This window comes from Salvelinus fontinalis, unplaced genomic scaffold, assembly GCF_029448725.1.
Source record: "Salvelinus fontinalis isolate EN_2023a unplaced genomic scaffold, ASM2944872v1 scaffold_1435, whole genome shotgun sequence".
In the NCBI taxonomy this organism is placed as follows: domain Eukaryota; kingdom Metazoa; phylum Chordata; class Actinopteri; order Salmoniformes; family Salmonidae; genus Salvelinus; species Salvelinus fontinalis.
In genome coordinates, this window is record NW_026601644.1 from 1 (window position 1) to 19807 (window position 19807).

The 19807-nt window shown below is 39.2% G+C and overlaps 1 protein-coding gene and 1 pseudogene across 1 annotated transcript; both read right to left on the reverse strand.

Annotated features, from left to right (window-relative positions):
* Nucleotides 1–1848: 1848 nt before the first annotated feature.
* Nucleotides 1849–3300, reverse strand: LOC129849312 (interferon a3-like). The gene is made up of 5 exons (XM_055916247.1): nucleotides 3151–3300; nucleotides 2920–2991; nucleotides 2285–2437; nucleotides 2053–2151; nucleotides 1849–1935 (listed from the first exon to the last, which is right to left on the reverse strand). The coding sequence occupies exons 1-5, from the start codon at nucleotides 3298–3300 to the stop codon at nucleotides 1849–1851; spliced, it is 561 nt and encodes a 186-aa protein (XP_055772222.1).
* Nucleotides 3301–5936: 2636 nt separating this feature from the next.
* Nucleotides 5937–19807, reverse strand: part of LOC129849313 (uncharacterized) — a 30080-nt pseudogene continuing 16209 nt past the window's right edge.

Below are 19807 nucleotides of genomic sequence, written 5' to 3' on the forward strand. Positions count from 1 at the left end.
GACAGACTCCACAATATTCTCAAACCACCAGAGCGTATGAATGATGCAGACCATCAAAGAACCCGGTACGTTGTAGTATGGGACAACGTGAGCTTTCATCGTGCAGCCCCAGTCCAAAACTGGTTTGCTGACCACCCACCATTTCTCGTGCAATACCTCCCACCATATTCACCATTTCTGAACCCCATAGAAGAGTTATTTTCGGCATGGTGGTGGAAGGTATACGACCGGCAGCCCTTTGTGCGCATGCCTCTTGTGCAGGCTATGGAAGAGGCATGTGATGAGATTGATGTGGGTGCGATTCAGGGATGGATAAGGCACTCAAGGCGCTTCCCTCAATGTCTGGCAAGGGAAGATATTGCCTGTGATGTGGACGAGGCGTTGTGGCCAGACCCAGCTGTGATGTGGACGAGGCGTTGTGGCCAGACCCAGCTGTGCGGCAAGATGCTGCCTAATTATTTTTCTTGACTCTTTTTTTCTAGATATTTTTTCTGCACATTTTTTCTGCAATTTTCTTTTTCAGTTTACTGTTTTTTTGTAAGCATATTTTTGTTCAGTCCAATGTAAATATATCTGCTGTGCATATGTTGCACTGACTTGTTTGGTGAAAAATAAAAATTTTAATATTTCAACAGCATGTGTGTGTATCTGCAAATATTTCTGTGCATCTGAAGAATTTTCTACAACTTGAACTATTTTAGTATTATGACAAAGCATACTAAAGATGAGAGTGCTTTTCATTATGCCCAACAGTGTGTAGTTGGTTAGACAAAATTCTGGTAATATGAATGAAGTGTGTGCCATTTCGTGCAAACGTTTGATTTTGATAATGCTATATGTAGTTTTGGTTGCAGTGCTTCATTTTGCAGGATATATGAGGTATTTTGCAGTTTGGGTGTGTGGTTTTGTGAATTGTGTTAAGATTTTGATAAAACCAGCCTAGTTTGCAAAATTGTATTTTAGCAATTGAGAAAAACTGTAATTGAAATGCATTCCAAGTGACTACCTCCTGAAGCTGGTTCAGAGAATTTCCAAAAGTGTGCAAAGCTGTCATCAAGGCAAAGAGTGGATACTTTGAACAATCTCAAATATAACATATATTTTGACTTGTGTAAACACTTTTTTGGTTACTACATGAATCTATATGTGTTATTTCATAGTGTTGATGTCTTCACTACTATTATACAATGTAGAAAATAGTTAAAATAAAGAAAAACACTGAGGTGTGTCCAAACTTTTGACTGGTACATTATGTATATATATATATATATATATATATATACTCCGGACTCCGACATTGATCCTCCTAATATGTCTATGTGTCTTATGTGCAATCCTTTACTTATGATTTGTGTGTATCGTTGTGTATTGTTAGATATTTCTTCAATGGTATGGCTAGGACCACAAGCATTCGCTACACCCATTAAAACATCTGCTAAATATGTGAATGCGATAAATTACAATTTATTTGATTAAAAAAGATTACAGCTGTAAAATGATTATGACTTTAAGTTTGAAAGAAACTGGTAAAATAATTTATTTAGTTAAAATATATTTCATTATTACAATAACAAACATTTCCTATAAGGTTGCAATAAAAAAAATTAAGTATGCAATGGCCTTCATAAATACAAAAATACATGTACAAAAACATTGTTACATGAGGCTATGTATAGCCCAAGTCAATCACATAATTATTCAGTAAAAAAATGATTCACTCCACAGAGTTGTGAATACATTACTACACTTTAAATAAATTCGTTCAAAACAAATGAAAAAACTTGTAAATAAATAGTTGAATAAATAGATATATAAATAAATAATATCTACACAACACACACATAACGCTCATTGGCTACTTAATGTTGTGTCTAGTCTTTGTAGGTGTGCCAGCACCACTGTCCTTATATCTTCCCAGCCGCTTGCGCTGTAATCCTGCATAAATGAAATACACTTGTTGAGATTTTAGAATAAACACATGTTGTATCATCACTTAAATACATCCAGATTTGGTGAATGTACTCTCTTTGTAAGACAAATGGATCAACCTACCTCGCGTTTCAAGTAATTCTTCAGGAACTTGAAGTGAAGGCTCATCTTTTTGTTCACTCTTTTGACAGATTTTGATTGTCTAGTTTTCATAGCCTTTACCTGTTTGAACAAAATACAAATCATGATTATTATGATTTGATTCACATGTATCCACTTATATCTTAATCTAGTAGGATAGTATAATGTTTTCCTTTTGCATTAATGTTAAGGGCGAAAATCACAAATGACATACGCATTGGTCCAGCTCCGAGGTCTGGCGATAGAGGTCATTCATAAACTTGTCAACTCCTTTCTGGTCCCAGGCGGTGGACTCATATTTACCACTGCTGTACAATTTCTTTATAGCGTTCAGAGTATGCGAAATGAAGGCCATCTGTTCGTCAGCCTAGAAGCAGAGTGAATTGTGTTAGTATATGCCTTATAAATTGAGGGCAAATATCAGAAAATTATAGCATATTGGTTATTCGTTATAACCTAACTATATACAGTGCATTCGGAAAGAATTCAGAACCCTTCACTATCTGCACATTTTGTTACGTTTCAGCCTTATTTTAAATTGATTAAATATTATTTGTTTCATCAATCTAGACACAATAACCCATAATGACCAATCCAAAACATGTTTTTAGAAATGTTTGCTAATTTATTCAAAACAAAAAACAGTTTTTGCTTTATCATTATGGGGTATTGTGTGTAGATTGATGATGATTTTTTATTTATTTGTAATCAATTTTAGAAATGGTCTGTAACGTAACAAAATTTGGAAAAGGTGATGGGGTCTGAATACTTTACGAATTCAGTGTTTAATCCACTCTTAGAAAAAAAAGGTTATGGATAGAACAAAACCTTTTTATGCATATTTCTTACCCTGAAATTATTGACTTGTCTGTATTGTTTGTCAGGGAAAGTGATCTGAGGTTCTCGAGAGACTTCATGACCCTGAGATGCCAAAAAATATAAACAAAATATAGCATTATTATTACTGTACAAAAATTTGTCCGGTAATTTAAATGAAATAGTGCAGCTCATGAAATGTTGAAAAGACGACAAGAGCTCACTGACCAGGAACAAGTGAATAAACATTTCCCTATATCCTACCATTTTCTGAAGCATCGTTATGGTGTTGTTGCTGAACACTTGGAACATGCTCGGAGACCGAGGAAGTGTCTTCATCCACGTGCATCCGATGGTTTTATTCCAGGTGCAAATCGTCATGACTAAGCACATCCAAAAGCTGATTGAACCCATTTTAGCGTAGGTCTGCTGTAATTCTCGGTCTGTCCGCAATCAATCTTTATGCCCTTCCGAAAGATAGCCTACTTCTTGTAATTCCGACAAAACAAAGTTGTCCGCAAAGGAGAAAAAGATAAAGTGTTCTTCCTGATCGATCAATTTGTCGAATTCCCGAGTTCTGTCATGCTCCAACCTGTGTCGATCCTTTATACTAAGAGTCTGCAAGGTATTCCAAAAGTGAAAGGTGGAAGTTCCCTTACACTTTCATACCTGAGAGTTGTTTTACGTCTGGAGGAAAGGCAGGGAAAGGACAGGTGCATCTCTCGAAGAATTGTTACATCTTGAGTTATTTGCTATTTTATCATGAAATATTGTCCTTTCAACCAGGATTTTTTTTATAGAAGAAATACACATGTGAATCCATTTTAGTCAGACTATGGTCTAAATAGTTATCACCATATAGAACAAGATTGAGTTTGGCCTTTCACTTCGAAAACAACAGTATTTAATGTTTGAAAACGCAACACCTTTTCATTTGCGCACAGAAACTATGGTGTCAACTACGTTGTAAGCACCTGCTTAAAGGGTAATTGTGGTTTGTGGACCTCAACTGCGTATTTAAAGATACAGATCAACGTTGTATAGGTTCAATCAATTACACACTCAACATGACTTTATTTCGTTTTAGAAACAGGTTGTGGTCTGAATTATTTTGGTTGACCCGCTCCTAAGCTCCCGGATATCAGAATAAGACACTGGAAGCATATGCAGCGCACAGGCAGTATAGACCTTGGTATTACTGCTTACCTTGAGATTAGTGCTTAAAATGGAGCCTATATTTCGGATGGTTTTGAATCTGGGCCTTACAGGCACTTGTGAGTAAAATATAAGTCTACCACGTAGATCATTTGTCAAAGTATTCCATATTCGTGTGTTTTTATTGAACTTTTATTCAGATATGTGAGTTGATGTTACCTCTGCATCTATTATCTTCCCACTATAGAGACTGAAGAGTAACAGCACAGTTAGCGATTGCTATACTCCATTGAACTAACATTCAGAATGTGGAGATATAATTATGTTGCATGATCTCCAGTAAATATGTACTTGATAGAATTAATAACTATCTGAATCAACATTGTTTTACAGTGATATGATGATGTCTTAAAGGGCGGGAAAGTATGGCTGGAATTCAGAGTATTGTAAACTAGTTTATTGTTTTTCATTGAAAATTATGTTGATATGCAATTGTTAGTAGGAATCATTTCTCATTTGGATAACATTTCAACGGAAAGTTCGTTGTATTTCAAGGTTGCATCACACCACAGATTTTACAAAATTAATAGCACAATTTTAACCAATGTAAGGCGTGTATGTATCTTTATTTAAATACTATAACCTACATGGAAATTATTTGCAACACGGAGAAATAACATAAACATATAAATAAAGCTTTCAGTGGCACATTTCGTTTATTCAACAAAATTACACGTTTTGCAAAAATGAACTAAAAGTAATGCTACTCTCAGACGTGTTTTCTTGGCATTTTTGATTTCTTGAGTTAAATAACCAAGAACGTACACATTCCGAATAGGTCATATTTTGTCGAGCAAGAAGGTCTTGGAGATCCCTGAGTTTGATGGAATTCCATTTCACAAGAGTTAGGTTTTGTTGGAAGAGCTCGCTGGCTAGTTGAAACGCAAGTCTCAGTGCCCAAACTTTTTCCTCCTCCTGTAATCACAATAACACCCCGTGTAACCATGCAATTGAACTAGACTAACACAGAAATTGTAGACACTCGTGATCTCCTGAGCATCACCTCTATTGAAAGCGTTGGACGTTGGACCCTTATCATTTCTGCCTCTGGGATACAGCCTCTTGGTCTCCTCTCCTATACCACACACAAAAAAACACCATACCTCAATAAAATAACTAAATATATGAATGAATCAAGCTCCAATAATCAATTTTCAACTAGAATAAATAACTTGTGATATCACAGTATGCATGCTACAGCCAGAATTATTAGGAGGATCCCCATGATGCCACTTGAAAAGTTCTATATATATGACTAAGCTATATAAATAATTTGTTTTTATTTTTTGCCCACCAGCACCCTGCCTCGTTCAGGGGACTAAACTATTATCCATTAAAAGTATTGCTTGTTTTTTGCCACTTTTTCCGTATTGTCTTCCATGTTTTTTTTCTTATTTCTCCTCCAATCATAGTAAGACATACAGGTGTTTACAGACTTTATAAATAAACATCCCACAATGTGGGAGCTAAAAGTTCCTGGTCCCCCAGATTATCCTCTACTCCTCACCCAGATCTCCCCACCTCCTTCAGCCCACTGCCCCAGTGATTACCACATAGAAACAAACAGGAAAAACAAAAAGAACAGCAACCCTCCCAAAGTACAAAAACACATTCAAAAGAAAGTACATAAAGATACAAAACTACAAGCATACATAAACTTAAAGTAGATATTATCATGTGACTGAGCAGCAACAAGTTTAATGTGAGTCCCCTCTGATGGTTAGATAAGATATTATAAATCCACTCTCATTGGTTTCAGACAAGAACGAAATTTGGACAATTTATACAAAATATGTTTTTATTCACATTTTCAAAATATTATTTTTCACCGTTTTTTCAAGTAGACCGGCAATACAGTTCAGTTCAACACAGGTACAAAAGGGAAATACAAAATATAAATAATAAATTATACAAATAAAAAACAATAATTTATGGATTTAAATATAATAAATAGACTGACAGGGTCCCACATGATTGTATTCATGTTTTATAAACTGGTAAGGGCGTAGCTTCTGAGATGAGTCTGGATGATCTGTACATCTGTGCCGCAAGGATATCCAATCTTTGCAGATGACGTTTAGTCTCTTTCCTGATGAGCTCCCACGCCTGTGCACTGTAGTTCTGAAAAACACAGAACATTTGAAATATTAGTTGGGTGAACTTTCTTGGCAAATAACGACCATAACGTCTTGAACAACAAAGAAAGACCTGGTGCCGTATGTATTAAGCTTCTCAGAGTAGGAGTGCTGATTTAGGATCAGTATTGTCTTTTGGATCACTATAAATAAGGACAGAGGAGACCTGATACTAGATCAGCACTTCTCTGAGATGCTTGATACATATGGCCCCAGAACCCACTTTTTTTAAATGAACACTGCCCCTGTTTAGCCTAGCCTAGTTAATATTCATTTGATTACATGTATTAAACACGTTTCCATACGAAACCAAACTCACCATTTTTCTCAGAACCTTCTTATTCAACTTCTTGAAGTACCGTTTCAGTCTCCTCTCAGGTTTCATGGAAGGTGATACCTGTTGGACAAAATTAAACAAAACATTAGCGTCATACAGATGTAGGATCTTCATTTGATCTCTTTTTTCAGAGTATTTCCTGCACGGCAGGAAATGGAAACTTAATGTGTATTCAATGTTCTAAAAGGATTCTAAAGATTGTAATTTCCACTTTAAAATATCAAACTTGATTTGCCATAATAAAAAATGCATCAAAGCATACAAAAAAATGTTCATTATTTATAATCCACAATCATTTACATTTCTCATTATTGCAGTATTATTTATGTGACGTCGCAAACTGGCTCAAAATCTGTAATAACCCATATACAGTGCGTTCGGAAAGTATTCAGACCCCTTCCCTTTTTCCAAATTTTGTGAAGTTACAGCTTTATTATAAAATGGATTAAAGAAAAAAATCCTCATCAATCTACACACAATACCCAATAATGACAACGCAAAAACAGAAATACCATATTTACCAATGAATTCAGACCCTTCGCTATGAGACTCAAAATTCAGCTCAGGTGCATACTGTTTCCATTGATCAGTTGACAGTGCATGTCAGAGCAAAAACCAGGCCGCGAAGTTGAGGAAATTGTCCTTAGAGCTCCGAGACAAGATTGTGCCGAGATACAGATCTGGGAAAGGGTACTTTGTAACCACCATGACTCTTACTAGAGCTGGCCGCCTGGCCAAAGTGAACAATCGGGGTAGAAAGGCCATGGTCAGGGAGGTGACCAAGAACCTGATAGTCACTCTGAGCATGGTGGTGGCAGCATCATGCTGTGGGGATGTTTTTCATTGGCAGGGACTGGGAAACTAGTCAGGATCGAGGGAAAGATGAACAGAGCAAAGTACAGAGACATCCTTCATTAAAACCTGCTCCAGAGCGCTCAGGACCTCAGACTGGGGTGAAGGTTCACCTTCCAACAGGACAACGACAATAAGCATACAGCCAAGACAACGCAAGAGTGGCTTCGGGACAAGTCTCTGAATGTCCTTGAGTGGCCCAGCCAGAGCCCGGACTTGACCTGATCGAACATCACTGGAGAGACCTGAAAATAGCTGTGCAGCGACGCTCCCTATCCAACATGACAGACCTGAAGAGGATCTGAAGAGAAGAATGGCAGAAACTCCCCAAATACAGATGTGCCAATGTTGTAGCATGATACCCAAGAAGACTCAAGGCTGTAATCACTGCCAAAGGTGCTTCAACAAAGTCCTGAGTAAAGGGTCTAAATACTTATGTAAATGTGATATTTCTGTTTTTATTGTTAATACAGTTGCACAGTTGCAAAAATGTCTAAAACACGTTTTTTGCTTTGTCATTATGGGGTATTGTGTGTAGATTGATGAGGGGGGAAATGAATTTAATCAATTTTAGAAAAAGGATGTGACGTAACAAAATGTGGAAGAAATCAAGGGGTTGAATACTTTAAACGTAGATTTCTCCACTTGTAGAGTTAGTAGGCTACACCTAAACCAGGGCTCTCCAACAATTTTCCTGGAGAACTACCTTCCTGTAGGTTTTCACTCCAACCCTAATCTACCACACCTGATTAATTAGCTGGTTGATAAACTGAATCAGGTTAGTTACAACTGGGGTTGGAGCGAAAACCTAAAGGAAGGTAACTCTCCATGAACGGGGTTGGAGAGCCCTGACCTAAACAGGGATTATACTTTAAATAGACCTGTTACTTACACAGGAATTAAGGTTCTCCAATTGGCGTTCTAGAATGTTGAGGAAATCGTCCAGGTTTTTCTTGTCCCAGGTGACAGATTTCATATTCCCATCAAACAGTTTTGTGATTTGATAGATGGTCTCTTTCAGGAATCTGACTTGGTCCTCAAACTACACAGGAATACATAAAAAGAAGATTAGAAACAGTATAGGCTTTCGTTATGGCATCAATATAACATTGGGTCAAGACCGCCATACCAAAGCATATCAGAACACGATAAGTCACATTTCTAGTCTTTACCTCAGCATCATCTATGTGCTTGTAAAGGGATGTTGGGAAAAAGACTGGTGCATCCTGCTTTGTGATACCTCCTCCCTGGAAAACAATCAATATAGTATGTTAAGTCACGTGTCAAATACTTCAAGACCAATCAAGACAGACATAAAGTATAGCTTAAACTGCAAGTACAGTAGGCCTAATGTAGATAGCGTCTCTTGATCTCTGTCATTATAGCCTTAGCGCCCTTTTAGTATGTATATTCAAATATAGGCTAACAGTCTTCTAACAAAAAGGCTAAACATGAAACATATGACTACTTTACTTGGTTGGTTGTTTTGCTGTCCTTAATACATGCATTCAGTCTCCTCTTACAGTGTGCTGATAACTCACCATCTGGTCCAGCAGTGAAAGGTATTATGTGCTCAAGTGGCCGTAGTGGTGTCGGATCCAGTCACAGCAATGACACACGCTCTGCATACTGCAAATAATAAGAAAAATACACGTCCAACTCTGCATTGTATACATTGTAAATAGCAGTTTGTTTCGCTATTAGTTTTCCAGATGAGTTTGAACATCTTGGCTGTGCTAAGTAGTTTTATGTGGAATTGGGAAAGGGAAAGCTGTATAGAGAATTTCCCCTGATCAACCTACCGGAGGCGGGAACTTTCATTTTCCAGACGAGCACATGCAGCAATAGGAATTCCATGCCTGCTCCGTCTCCTTGACGAACAAATCCAAGTAAATCTGTAGACATTCTCCTTGAATCCGGTTTTAAACTTTAGTTGAACCACAAGATAAGATTATTCCATTTGGATATCGGCTAGGCTATTACTGTAGCGAGAATAGGCTATTCGCGAGCTTTGCTTTCAACTGCTAATAACTTCGCGTGAACCGATAAAAAAAAGTCTGATAACAAAATCGTCGAAGTCGAAATAAAACCCACACTTCCTAAGAAAAGTAGCCATATAAGACATTCATTTAGTGGGTTTCGTTCAAAGTTAGTCCGAAATATTGTTCCGTAGTCTTCTGCTGTTGAGCTACAAATGAAAAGTGAATGGGAGACGTCAGCGTCAATACCCATATCGCTCCACTTTCATATTCACAATGACGTAACCAACTTTCACCCTACTGTTGTCTGCTGGTGATGCAACGTTGACAAGCAACGACAACATGATTTGTTGAAACTCAAATCAGGTCAAATCTTGGCAATGGTTTATTGCTCATTTTTATATATAATATTGGGATTAATTCATAATGTACAAGGCCTGTTCAAATGTAAAGATCATATACTGTAGGGTAGTGGTCACCAAAACTGTCTGCACGGTCCTGGAGACAAGCAGGAGGAGGTGCAGGATTTTATTCCAACCCAGTACAAACACACTTGTTCCATCAGGGTCTTGATAAGATGTGATAGTTGGTTTCATATTGGTTTCATATTGAAATGTCATGTTGTAGACAAAAATGTCAGATGTAGCCTAATTATTCTGCTGCATTTATTCATAAAGCGTCTCAGGGTAGGAGTGCTGATCCAGGATCAGAACCTCCTCCTTCCATTCATTATAGTCTATAAGGCAAAACTGATCCTATATCAGTAATGCTACGCTTTGAGATGCTTAATAAATACAGGCCTTGGTTTTATTTGATAAAGACTTATGTATCAAATATTTTTTTTCTATTAGTGACCAGCCATGAGGATGAATCATAAGAGTGACACTTGAAACGTGATACCAAAGATTCAGAGAGCTATATTTCCCATCACAGTATCATCAATTTGTTGCCTATAGTTTTACAGGCATGGCAATAACAGCATCAAAAGGGCTGCAGCCACAACACATTACCACTGATAGAATCTTTGACCGTGTGGCGACGTCCAGTGTGCTGAAGTTGCTGACGTCTTCATGTATTTTAGCACTAGTAGTGATACATGTCAATGGTGCTGAAACGTCTTCTTATGTCCCATGACACGCCTGCGGTGGACGCATTTTGGGGTTTTCCAAGCTGTTTTACACAAGTTGTGTGATGTAATCAGTTTCCCCTAAGTCTTCTCCCCAGGAATAATAGACACCTTTCGCTGACTTATCGAATTGGGTAGGGAATATGTAGTTTGAAGAGCGTTTGCACATTGGGAAGATGTCGCCAAGATATCATAATAGAATGTTGATGTCTAGGCGACATCTAAACAATGTAGAACTGTAGAATTTAGAATGTGTAAGACGTCAATGAGCAAACAATGTCTAAACTGCATCATCCCAATGTACAGTTGAAGTCGGAAGATTACATACACCTTAGCCAAAAACTTTTCAATTCAGTTTTCACAGTTCATGACATGTAATCCAAGTAAAAATTCCCTGTTTTAGGTCAGTTAGGATCACCACTTTACTTTAAGAATGTGAAATGTCAGAATAATAGTAGAGAGAATTATTTATTTCAGCTTTACTTTCTTTCATCCCATTCCCAGTGGGCCAGAAGTTTACATACACTCAATTAGTATTTGGTAGCATTGCCTTTAAATTGTTTAACTTGGGTCAAATATTTTGGGTAGCCTTCCACAATCTTCCCACAATAAGTTGGGTGAATTCTGGCCCATTCCTCCTGACAGAGCTGGTGTAACTGAGTCCGGTTTTTAGTCCTCCTTGCTCACACACACTTTTACAGTTCTGCCCACAAATTTTCAATAGGATTGAGGTCAGGGCTTTGTGATGGCCACTCCAATACCTTGACTTTGTTGTCCTTAAAAGCAATTTTGCCACAACTTTGGAAGTATGCTTTGGGTCATTGTCCATTTGGAAGATCCATTTGCGACCAAGCTTTAACTTCCTGACTGATGTCTTGAGATGTTACTTAAATATATCCACATCATTTTCCTGCCTCGTGATGCCATCTATTTTGTGAAGTGCACCAGTCCCTCCTGCAGCAAAGCACCCCCACAACATGATGCTGCCACCCCCGTGGTTCACGGTTGGGATGGTGTTCTTCGGCTTGCAACCCTTTTTCCTTCAAACATAACGATGGTCATTATGGACAAACAGTTCAATTTTCGATTCATCAGACCAGAGGACATTTCTCCAAAAAGTATGATATTTGTCCCCATGTGCAGTTACAAACCATAGTCTGGCTTTTTTATGGCGGTTTTGGAGCAGTGGCTTCTTCCTTGCTGAGTGGCCTTTCAGGTTATGTTGATATAGGCCTTGTTTTACTGTGGATATACAGTAGATACTTTTGTACCTGTTTCCTCCAGCATCTTCACAAGGTTCTTTGCTGTTGTTCTGGGATTGATTTGCACTTTTCGCACCAAAGTATGTTCATCTCTAGGAGACAGAACGCGTCTCCTTCCTGAGCGGTATGACGGCTGCATGGTCCCATGGTGTTTATACTTGTGCACTATTGTTTGTACAGATGAACGTGGTACCTTCAGGCATTTGGAATTTCCTCCCAAGGATCAACCAGACTTGTGGAGGTCTACAAATTATTTTCTAAGGTCTTGGCTGATTTCTTTTGATTTTCCCATGATGTCAAGCAAAGAGGCACTGAGTTTGAAGGTAGGCCTTGAAATACATCCACAGGTACACCTCCAATTGACTCAAATTATGTCAATTTGCCGATCAGAAGCTTCTAAAGCCATGACATCATTTTCTGCAATTTTCCCAAGCTCTTTTAAGGCACAGTCAACTTAGTGTATGTAAACTTCTGACTCACTGAAATTGTGATACAGTGAATTATATATGAAATTATCTGTCTGTAAACAATTGTTGGAAAATTACTTGTGTCATGCATAACTATAGTTTGTTAAACTTCTTACGGATCATTGGGGTGCTACCGTCCCACCTCGACAACATCAGGTGAAATTGCAGAGCGCGAAATTCAAATGACAGAAATCGTAATATTAAACATTCATGAAAATACAAGTGTCATACATCATTGTAAAACTTAACTTCTTGTTAATCCAGCCGCTTTGTCAAATTTCAAAAAGGCTTGATGGCAAAAGCACACCATGCAATTATCTGAGGACAGTGATCCGCATACAAAAGCATTACATACATTTTCCAACCAAGCAGAGGCATCACAAAAGTCAGAAATAGCGATAAAATAAATCACTTAGCTTTGAAGATCTTCATCTGGTTGCAATCACAAGGGTCCCAGCTACATATCAAATGCTCCTTTTTTTCAATAAAGTCCTTCTTTATATCCCAAAAAAGTAAGTTTCATTGCCGAGCTTGACTCAATAATCCACCGGTTTCCCTCCTTCAAAATGCAAACAAATGAATCCTGTAAGTTACCAATAAACTTCTTCCAAACATTTCAAACAACATTCCCAATCAATCTTCAGGTACCCTAATATGTAAATAAACTTTACAATTTAAGACGGAGAATACCGGAGACCATTACCGGAGGTAAATAACGAAGTGCACGCCCTCACCGGAACGTACAACAAGCACAACAGACAAAATGGGAGCCACTTAGAAAAACTACAAATAGCTAATTTTTCAAAAAACAAGCCTGAAACTCATTCTAAGGACTGTTGACATCTAGTGGAAGCCCAAGGAACTGCAATCTGGGAGGTCTTCCTTTTATATTCCCATTCCCAGCCATTGTAATCAGTGGTGAGCTGGGAAAAATAATTCTGGATGGATTGTCCTCGGGTTTTTGCATGCCATATCAGTTCTGTTATACTCACAGACATTATTTTAACAGTTTTGGAAACTTTATAGTGTTTTCTATCCAATACTACAAATTATATGCATATCCTAGCTTCTGGGCCTGAGTAACAGGCAGTTTACTTTGGGCACCTCATTCATCCAAACTTCCAAATACTGCCTCCGAGCCCGAAGATGTTTAAACAAGAAATTTGAGGAGTGGTTGAGTTTTAATGACTCCAACATAAGTGTATGTAAACTTCCAACTTCAACTGTAGATTAACAAGATGTTAAGCTTTTAACCGATTTAAGACACTTGCATGTACCTAAATGTTTAATATCCATAATTTGTATGATATTTATTTGAATTGCGCGCCCTCCAGTTTCACCGGAAGTTGTCCCGCTTGTGGGACGCCTAGCCTTAAAGTAGCAAAATAATCTCCTCTAATGGAATGATTGTGCAGTACATTGATTTACATTAATTTATTTTTTCCCAACAGAGAGAGATGATTTGGACTGCATATATAATTTTAGGTCAAGTGAGAAAGGTACTGTATTTGCAAAACCTCGTCAGCCTCTGTGATGGATTTCTTTAGAAAAATGTGTCACCAAACCCACTGGCTCCAGGTCATCTATAAGTCTTTGCTAGGTAAAGCCCCGCCTAATCTCACCTCACTGGTCACCATAGCAGCACCCACCCGTAGCACGCGCTCCAGCAGGTATATTTCACTGGTCATCCCCAAAGCCAACTCTTCCTTTGGCCGCCTTTCCTTCCAGTTCTCTGCTGCCAATGACTGGAACGAATTGCAAAAATCACTGTGAAGCTGTAGTCTTATATCTCCATCACTAACTTGTCAGAGCAGCTTACCGATCATTGCACCTGTATATAGCCCATCTGTAAATTGCCCACCCAACCACCTCATCCCCATATTGTTATTTATTTTTTTGCTCCTTTGCACCCCAGTATCTCTACATGCAAATTCATCTTCTGCACATCTATCACTCCAGTGTTAAATTACAAAACTTTTATTATTTCGCCACTACGGCCTATTTATTGCCTTACCTCCCTAATCTTACTATATTTGCACACACTGTATATAGATTTTTCTATTGTGTTATTGACTGTACGTTTGTTTATCCCATGTGTAACTCTGTGTTGCTTGTGTTGCACTGCTTTGCTTTATCTTGGCCAGGTCGCAGTTGTAAATGAGAACTTGTTCTTAAATGGCCTACAGGGTTAAATAAAGGTGAAATACATTTTTTTATCGGTGTCTCATCCACAGGACAGTTGAGCTAACGTAGGCTAGTGTGATTAGCATGAGGTTGTAAGTAACAAGAGAATTTCCCAGGACATAGACATATCTGATATTGGCAGAAAGCTTAAATTATTGTTAATCTAACTGCACTGTCCAATTTACAGTAGATATTACAGTGAAATACTACCATTCTATTGTTTGAGGAGAGTGCACAGTTTTGAACATGAAAGTTATTAATAAACAAATTAGGCACATTTGGGCGGTCTTGATACAACAATGTGAACAGAAATGCAATGGTTCATTGGATCAGTCTAAAACTTTGCACGTACACTGCTGCCATCAAGTGGCGAAAATCTAAATTGCAGCTGGGCTGGAATAATACATTATGACCTTTCTCTTGCATTTCAAAGATGATGGTACAAAAAAAATACAAAGGAACGGTTGTTTTTTTCTTTGTATAATCTTTTACCAGATATATTGTGTTATATTCTCCTACATTCCTTTCACATTTCCACAAACTTCAAAGTGTTTCCTTTCAAATGGTCCCAAGAAAATGCATTTCCTTGCTTCAGGGCCTGAGTCACAGGCAGTTAGATTTGGGTATGTCATTTTAGGCGAAAATTGGAAAAGAAAGGGGCGGATCCTTAAGAGGTAATAAAAATCTGAATGTTCACACACCGACAGACATGGCTACAGAATGAGCCTCTTGACTTTTTCCACATTTTGTTGCGTTACAGCCTTATTCTAAAAATGATTAAATTGTTTATTATTCCGTCATCAATCTACACACAATAGCCCATAATGACAAGGCAAAATCAGTTTAGAAATTTCGCAAATGTATTAACTAAAAAACCCGTAAATATCGCATGTACATAAGTATTCAGACCCTTTACTCAGTACTTTGTTGGAGCACTCACAACTTTGTTACATCTTCGACTATTCTTTGGTATGATGCTGCAAGCTTGGCACTCCTTTATTTCGTGAGTTTCTGACATTCTCTGCAGATCCTCTATTTTCAGGTCTCTCCAGAGATGTTCGATCGGTTCAAGTCAGGGCTCTGGCTGGGCCATTCAAGGACATTCAGGGACTTGTCCCGAAGCCACTCCAGTGTTGTCTTAGCTGTGTGGTTAGGGTCGTTGTACTGTTGGAGGGGTGAACCTTCGGCCCCAGTCCGAAAGTCCTGAGTGCTCTGGAGCAGGTTTTCATCAAGGATCTCTCTGTACTTTGCTCTGTTCACCTTTCCCTCGACCCTGACTAGTCTCCCAGTCCCTGCCGCTGAAAAACATCCCCACAATATGATGTTGCCACAGCCATGCTTCATCGTAGGGATGGTGCCAGGTTTCCTCCAGATGTGACGCTTGGCATTCAGGCCAAAGAGTTCAAACTTGGTTTCATCAGATCATCTTGTTTCTCATTGTCTTACTCCTTTAGGTGCCTTTTGGCAAACTCCAAGTGGGCTGTCATGTGCCTTTTACTGGGGAGTGGCCTCTGTCTGGCCACTCTACTATAAAGGCCTGATTGGTGGAGTGCGGCAGAGTTGGTTGTCCTTCTGGAAGGTTCTCCCATCTCCACAGAGGAACTCTGGAGCTCTGTCAGTGACATTCGAGTTCTTGGTCACCTTCATGACCAAGGGTTTCCCCCAGATTGCTCAGTTTGTCGGGCGGCCAGTTCTAGGAAGTCTTGTTATTTCTGTTTTTATTTTTAATACATTTGCAAAATGCCTAAAACTTGTTTTCACTTTGTCATTGTGGGGTGTTTTTGTAGATCAATGACAATTTATTTAAAAAAAAATCTATTTTAGAATAAGGTGTAATGTAACAAAATGTGAAAAAAGTCAAGGGGTCTGAATACTTTCCGAATGCACTGTATCAAACAACCTGACAGTGATCCACATCATATGGGTAGAATCGAGGCCTTTCCCAGTCATGAAATACAAAGCTAGGGTACTCATTGGCGAAGACTGAACTCAAGTTAGGGGTCATGTCAAACTCTCCTATACCACTTTGCCCAACATGTTATAACTATGTTGTAAATACACCTTTTATAGATTATATAACTTGTATTATTACTATAGGGCTGTGAAAACCATAGCATAAAGGCTTCAGACTGAGCATTTGTCACTGGAAAATGCTGATGACATTGAACATAGTTTAGGATTAGGGTATTTACTTCATTTCAGTCTCTCTATTCTGTCCTGGAATTGCGTTCCCATGCAAAACTAGACAGATAGATAACAACAAAGTCTTCAATAAAACTCACAAGGCGTGACTTTTCTTGAATTAATATATTGAAAACGTTTAAATACAAAGCACGTGCCAAGGTACCATGTATCTGGCATGAAAACAAACCAGATAGCCAATTACCAAATGAGTAGCAAATAGCCAACTCCTTTCATTACTCTAATAATGTGCAAACACCTCTGTACAATAACAAAGCATATTATACTGGAAACAGTAACAATACAGCTGACGGCTTACATGAAAGGCAAGGCAATTTGTGTGAGTAAATGCAACCAACTAAAATTGATAAGTAAGCAATTCTATCAATATTAAGATGATCATCACTAGCAATATGCTTGAATCGAATTTACAAAGAAATATTTTCCGAGGCTGAAGCGTGACAACAAATAACTGCACTGAAAGAACAGCACCGCGGCGTTGTTCTTAGCTGCTTCTCTGCGTGCAGAACGACTGCTCTACTCTACTTCCTGTTTCTGTACAGTCTAAGTACCAGAAATCTCCAATAGGGGACGATAAACACCATGGAACACAATGAAAATCCATTTTAACCACTGTAATAAAATAATCTGTTGTTCTATTCTAACAGAAAGGCAGCACACTCCCCGCCTGGTTTATAGAAATTGTGCCACTAATATAATATAACATGTACCAAGAAACAAATAATGTCCTTTATTTTTATATTTTGTCTCTAGGATGCTTCAACAAGAAGAAGAACAATCTCTGAGATTGGTCTCAGAAACACCTTAGCAGCCCCTTGCTTGACAATTTTTAGTTCTACTTTCCTAACCTTTTTGTCGGTACTGGGAAAGGTTTTGACCACAAGCCCGACTGACCAGTCATTTCTGTGCAGCTGACTGTCTTTCAATAAGACAACATCTCCCACTTTTACATGTGTCTTTTCTACGTCTCTGCAGCGTTGTCAGGTACTCCTGTCTCCACCTTTTCCAAAAGGTGTCAGCGAGACACTGGACTTGCTTCCACTGTTTTCCATGAAGGTCGTTCATGCTGAAGTATCCAGAAGGGGCTGAGGAAGTGCTGGTCTCTTGTGTCAGTAACATTGAGGGTGTGAGAATGGCAGGCACGTCAGGATCGGTTGACACTGACACTAAGGGTCTCGCATTGGTTATTGCCATTACTTCAGATGTAAGAGCGCTCAAGACCTCATGTGTGAGACTAGTGGTGCCCGTCTGAAACAGCATAGCATTTAAGATACGTCTGGCAACCCCGATGATACTCTCCCAAGAACCACCCATATGAGACGGGTGTGGGGGATTAAATATCCAAGTACATCCCTTGTCTGCGAGGTATTTAGTCAGTTCTGAGTCATTTGTTTCGATTCCCAGTTCCCTGCAGGCACCTATAAAGTTTGAACCTCGATCAGAGCGTTGCACTTTTGCTGGACCACGGATAGAGAAAAAACGCCTCAGTGTGTTGATGAAGCTGAATGTGGACATGGATTCGATGAGCTCAATATGGACTGCTCTAGTAGACATACATGTAAAGAGTACCGCCCAGCTCTTGGAGTCTGCACAACCACCTCTTTTATTTATTTTTATTTCACCTTTATTTAACCAGGTTGGCCAGTTGAGAACAAGTTCTCATTTCCAACTGTGACCTGGCCTGACCTCTAGTGCGACGAGTTATGACATTCCATAGTCCAAACACATCAAGTCCAACGCTGGTGAATGGTGGTTCAGATGTGAGTCTTCCTGCAAGTCAGCCATCTTTTAGTCAAGTAACCTCCCTCTAACTTTGCGGCAGGTGACACACTTGTGGATGATACCAGAGACCAGACGTTTGCTACAACTCACTTATACGGCATGGTTTGTTACAGTCCTGCCAGCCTCTGCAGTTGGTGTTGTCCGCACCTTCATGGAAGGATCTGGCAAGATGAATGAGTCGTGCTGTGGCTCGATTGAGAGCTTTCCAGCTTGAGAACCTCTCAAAGCGATGAGAGCCACGTTGAGCTCCAGAAACCTTAGTGGCGAAGGCTGTGACATCTGGTCGAATCTTTGCATCTGCCTGAGGCTCTTTATGGTCAAAATTGATGTTCTCGGGCTCACTTTAGTTTGCTTGGGTCAGGAAAGGTGGACCTGATTAAGAGCGCAGCTAGTACAGGCCTGGTTGCATGGTCTGCTGGATTGCTGTCAGTGTTTACATAACACCACTGATCTGGATGGGTAGACATCCTGATGCAAGTTACCCTATTGGCAACATACACATAGAATCTTTTGGTGACATTGTGGATGTAACCGAGAACTATCTTACTGTCTGTGTAGAACTTGGCCGCATTTACATCAATGTCCATTTCGTCTCTGATCAGTTCATACATCTCAACAGCTAGCACAGCCGCACACAGTTCTAGGCGTGGGATAGTGTGGGCCGGTCGAGGGGCCAAATTTGAATTCCCCAAGATAAATCCGAGAAGAAGTGCAGCTCTCTTCTTTGAGTGGTAGACAAGGAGACTGGGTGGAGGTCTGATGAATATACAGATGTTCCAAATCAATCAAAGTTTCCTTCCACATTTTCCATTCATCTTCTTTTTCTGTGGGACCACTCACTCTGGTCAGAAGAGAGTTCTCTGATTAAGGCTTTACCTTGCATTGTCATTGGAGCCACGAACCCAAGGGGGTCATAAAGACTATTCACTGTGGACAGGATGCCTCTCCACGTAAAAGGCTTCTCATTGTGGGACACCTGGAATGTGAAGCTGTCTGTTTCCAGGTGCGAGCAAAGTTCCAGGCTCCATTGAAAGGGGAGAGGATCAACTCCGAGGTCCAGGTCTTTTAAGTCTTCAGCACGGTCCTCCATGGGGAAGACTTCCATAACTGTTTTGCTATTGGATGCAATCTTGTGGAGTTTCATGTTGGACTCCGCTAACATTGCTTGTGCTTTTCTTCTGTAGTAGCTACTGATGTCAGCCCATCATCGACGTAGAAATTCTTCACTAAATATTTCTTGGGTTTTGACCCGTGTTCCTTCTCACCCTGTAGAGCTGCTTGTCTCATGCAGTAGATGGCTGGTGAGGGGCTGTTCCCAAATACATGTACTTTCATCCTGTACTCAGTTATGTTTCTATCTGGGTTGTTGTCTTCATACCA